Source organism: Sinocyclocheilus grahami, unplaced genomic scaffold, assembly GCF_001515645.1.
Source record: "Sinocyclocheilus grahami isolate Dianchi unplaced genomic scaffold, SAMN03320097.WGS_v1.1 scaffold153.1, whole genome shotgun sequence".
Taxonomy (NCBI): domain Eukaryota; kingdom Metazoa; phylum Chordata; class Actinopteri; order Cypriniformes; family Cyprinidae; genus Sinocyclocheilus; species Sinocyclocheilus grahami.
Genome location: NW_015505332.1, coordinates 412,262 through 417,001, shown reverse-complemented (window position 1 = coordinate 417,001; position 4,740 = coordinate 412,262). Strand labels below are relative to the sequence as shown.

General features: G+C 33.8%; 1 protein-coding gene across 1 annotated transcript in view; it reads left to right on the top strand.

Moving 5' to 3' along the window:
* The first annotated feature begins 1,470 nt into the window (after positions 1–1,470).
* LOC107592500 (WASH complex subunit strumpellin-like) overlaps positions 1,471–4,740 on the top strand; it is a 15,115-nt gene continuing 11,845 nt past the window's right edge. Inside the window, exons 1-6 of the mRNA XM_016282034.1 lie at positions 1,471–1,561; positions 1,846–2,079; positions 2,198–2,343; positions 2,591–2,675; positions 2,760–2,860; positions 3,007–3,199. Of these exons, the coding sequence (XP_016137520.1) occupies positions 1,894–2,079; positions 2,198–2,343; positions 2,591–2,675; positions 2,760–2,860; positions 3,007–3,199 (711 nt within the window). The 5' untranslated portion in view covers positions 1,471–1,561; positions 1,846–1,893. The remainder of the gene's footprint in view (positions 1,562–1,845; positions 2,080–2,197; positions 2,344–2,590; positions 2,676–2,759; positions 2,861–3,006; positions 3,200–4,740) is intronic.

Here is a 4,740-nt window from a genome sequence, read left to right as displayed (position 1 = left end):
AACCAGTAGTTTAAATCCTTTTATTATAAGTTTGTATTTATAGTGATGTTAAATTTCACCTCTACACCAGTGGGTCTGCGTGTATGGCGATCATTCAAATAATTCGTGTGATATTTTACTGATTTTTCAGAGGTCCGTGTTGTATTTTTGTTTTACGTTCTGGATTTCTTACTTTTTGGTAAATTCATTTGACTTGCTTGCATCCCTCTGCATTTTCCTGTGAATACTGTAGTGTATTTTAGGCAAGAGGTCAAAGGTGCCTCTGTGAACATGGTAAGTACTGTTTGAACAAAATAGCACATTTAAACTTAGCAAAATGTGTCCTCTCCACTGTTAACAACTGATCCTTACATGTTTTTAAGAGTTTGAGAGCCTTACTGGGATCTTGCTTTGAATGCATTTTAGTTTAGAATCAAACCACAGTTAAATGTTGTGCTTCCTTTCTGCTGTCACTAATAGTGTTTCAAAAATGGTCAGATTCAGACTGTTTCTAGGCTCTGAAAACAGATTTTTACATGCACCAATAATAGTAATACAGATCTGGAACCATTATGGATCGTGATGTGAAACTCGTGACGAGCCTTAAAATCTGTAGATGCCGCTGTGGTGGCAAAAGCTTTATTTCCCAGAGCCATAGGCCTTGTGCAATGCTTTTTATTTAATTGAACTGTTTTAATAGGCTTTTGCTTGATTTAGACTAAATATATATATTTTCTACTTGTTTGTGGACAACACAATAAATTTGGATGAAATAAATAAATGCTGTATGCTGTTCTTTTTCTCTTCAAAGTTGGTCTTTTCAATAAGTGGCCTAATGGCATTACATTCTTCTTTTTAATCTCATTAGTAATTGAGACAAGATTATAAAATATACTGGCACTATGGCATGAAACATTTTAGTATATCGTTACATTTTATATAGTCAATTATAACACTATCACAGTATACTAGAGAGTGAATTTTACTTTTGGGCATACAGAATAAAATCACAACTCTATATGGTCGGGTACAGGTGAAAGATATGCTTTAACTATTCAAAAATTGAAATAACGCAAAAGAATATTCTGTGAATATTTCTCTAATATATTGAAGAATACTATGTAAAAAAAAAAAAAAAAAAAGTGTGTTATTGCAAGAGTGAGTCTTCAGACAGAGGCACTTTTGCATAGTTCAAATGTTGAACAAAAAAATGTAGTTTCAGGATAACTAATGTCATGTGTGCTAATGGGATTTTTAATATAATAAAATGTAGCCTATAGGCTATTTGTAATGTGATGATAATGACTTTAAATTGATCAAAGTAAAAAGTTAATGTTTCTGAATTAATATACGTAAATACCAATGCTTTGGTAATGGCATATAATAAAACAACTCTCAGATCCCGAAGAATCACTCGAATAGACATCTTAATATTAAACCACCAACTGTGAATCTTTTATTTTGAAGCGGTTGAACAGTGCGTAGCCATTTAGCCTAAGCGCTGGGCGGAGCGACCAATGAGTGCTTCTCGTGACACTCACGTGATTTGTAAACAGGAAGTGTCTGATCTGTACTGCAGAGGGTGAGTGACTAGAATCTAAATTCAACAAACAAAATATAATAATGTAAACCTATTTTATATGCGGTTTTTGGCTATTATAGTGCATCGCTTCATTCATAGTGAACCGTATCTGGTGCATTCAGACTGTTTGATCAATTTTGAGCAAAATATTTTTATTGAAATATATTATGAAAACAAATAATTTGAGGTCCGAGTAATGACTGTATGTGCGTTTGTAATGATAGCAGTCAATTACGTGGGTGGTACGCAAAAGTAATGTTTTTTGTGTTATTGAATATCATCAGATCTGGCCGTCACTGAGGAGACTGAATGAATCTGTTTTCTTCCTCATCATGGTGGACTTTCTGGCAGAGAACAACCTGTGTGGTCAGGCCATCCTGAGGATCGTGTCCAGAGGAAATGCCATCATAGCAGAATTACTCAGACTCTCCGAATTTATTCCTGCAGTTTTCAGACTCAAAGACAAGAGCGACCAGCAGAAATATGGAGACATAATCTGTGATTTCAGCTATTTTAAGGTACCCTAATTGTCATCTTTAATTATGTCTAATTAAATGAACTTGATCTGGGTTTTCTAAGAGGATCGGATAGATTTACAGTAAGCAAATGGTTTTGATATGAATCTGTGTTTTCTAGGGTCCGGAGTATTATGAGAGTAAACTGGAAGCAAAGCCAGAGCTGCAGGATTTGGATGAGGAGTTTCGGGAAAATAACATTGAAATATTAACACGGTTCTACCTGGCCTTTGAGAGTGTCCATAAATATGTTGTAGACTTGATAAGGTGTGTGTTGTTTTCAAATGCATAACATATCGGAAAATTTGGACTAAATAATTTTGATTGAAATTCGGGGGAAATTCAGATCATCTTCTAATGGCAGCTCTATTAGTATTGCAATTATTTAAATGTATTTATTTGACATGATGTTCCTCTGTTATGCTTTGCCGCAAAGATCCGATGTAATTTTTCTCCCTAAATCAAATCTTAAATTATTTATTCATTTAAAAACAATGAATTGTTTCCTCTGAAGGTACTTGGATGATCTCAATGAAGGGGTCTACATTCAGCAAACACTAGAAACTGTTTTATTGAATGAAGATGGGAAACAGCTCCTGGTAAAGTCTGGTTTCTGCTTCCCTAAATACAAATAGGAGTTAAACAGGGTAAATGAGTTTATAAATGCATGTGATTTCTGTCAGTGTGAGGCTCTGTACCTGTATGGAGTCATGTTACTGGTCATTGATCAGAAGATGGAGGGGGAGGTGAGAGAAAGGATGCTGGTGTCCTACTATAGATACAGGTATTTTACCTTATACCTTTGTATTTTTTGGAGGTGATTTGTTGGCTTCGACAGCTCACAAGCAGCTCCGTTGAGGTGAAACATCTCAACAAATGGACAAACACGTCAATGTGCTACTGAATAAACAATATTTCTCATCTCCTCAGTGCTGCTCGCTCCTCGGCTGACTCAAACCTGGACGACATCTGCAAGCTCCTACGTAGTACGGGATACTCCAGCCACCCGGGGGCCAAACGGCCGCCCAACTACCCTGAGAGCTACTTCCAGAGAGTTCCCATCAGCCCCACCTTCATCAGTATGGTGATCGGTCGCCTCCGCTCTGATGACATTTACAACCAGGCAAGACAGTGGTGTGATTTAGGTCAGGGGTTTTCAAACTGGGGGTCCTCAGAGAATTTCAGAGAAAAATAGTTTTAAAACGCATATAAAAATTTATATTAATAGTAAAATTAGTTTGATGATGCTAAATTATTTTATTCTATTGACAGATAAAATGAAATCATAAAATAATCAGAATGGTTCAGAAAAAAAACAATAATAAAATAAGTTTGGTAATGGCAAAATATTTCATACTATTGACAGATAAAATAATTGGGAAGGTTCAGAGAAAATACTTTAAAACATATACATATATAAAAAATTTATAATAACATAAGTTTGATAATGACAAATTATTTTATTCTTTAGACAGATAAAATGTGTAAAAAAAACTAACCAGAAAAGTTCAAATAAAAATGTGTAAAAACTTCAATGATGATAATAATAATGTTTGATATTTACAAATTATTTCATTCTGCAAAAAAAAAAGAAACTTAAAGTTAGAAGTTGGAAAAGTAAAAAGTAAAGAAAAATAGTGTACACACACACACACACACACACATATATATATATATATATATATATATATATATATATATATATATCTGGTGTCCTACTATAGATACAGGTATTTTACCTTATACCTTTGTATTTTTTGGAGGTGATTTGTTGGCTTCGACAGCTCACAAGCAGCTCCGTTGAGGTGAAACATCTCAACAAATGGACAAACACGTCAATGTGCTACTGAATAAACAATATTTCTCATCTCCTCAGTGCTGCTCGCTCCTCGGCTGACTCAAACCTGGACGACATCTGCAAGCTCCTACGTAGTACGGGATACTCCAGCCACCCGGGGGCCAAACGGCCGCCCAACTACCCTGAGAGCTACTTCCAGAGAGTTCCCATCAGCCCCACCTTCATCAGTATGGTGATCGGTCGCCTCCGCTCTGATGACATTTACAACCAGGCAAGACAGTGGTGTGATTTAGGTCAGGGGTTTTCAAACTGGGGGTCCTCAGAGAATTTCAGAGAAAAATAGTTTTAAAACGCATATAAAAATTAATATTAATAGTAAAATTAGTTTGATGATGCTAAATTATTTTATTCTATTGACAGATAAAATGAAATCATAAAATAATCAGAATGGTTCAGAAAAAAAAACAATAATAAAATAAGTTTGGTAATGGCAAAATATTTCATACTATTGACAGATAAAATAATTGGGAAGGTTCAGAGAAAATACTTTAAAACATATACATATATAAAAAATTTATAATAACATAAGTTTGATAATGACAAATTATTTTATTCTTTAGACAGATAAAATGTGTAAAAAAAACTAACCAGAAAAGTTCAAATAAAAATGTGTAAAAACTTCAATGATGATAATAATAATGTTTGATATTTACAAATTATTTCATTCTGCAAAAAAAAAAGAAACTTAAAGTTAGAAGTTGGAAAAGTAAAAAGTAAAGAAAAATAGTGTACACACACACACACACACACACACACACATATATATATATATATATATATATATATATATATATATATATATATAT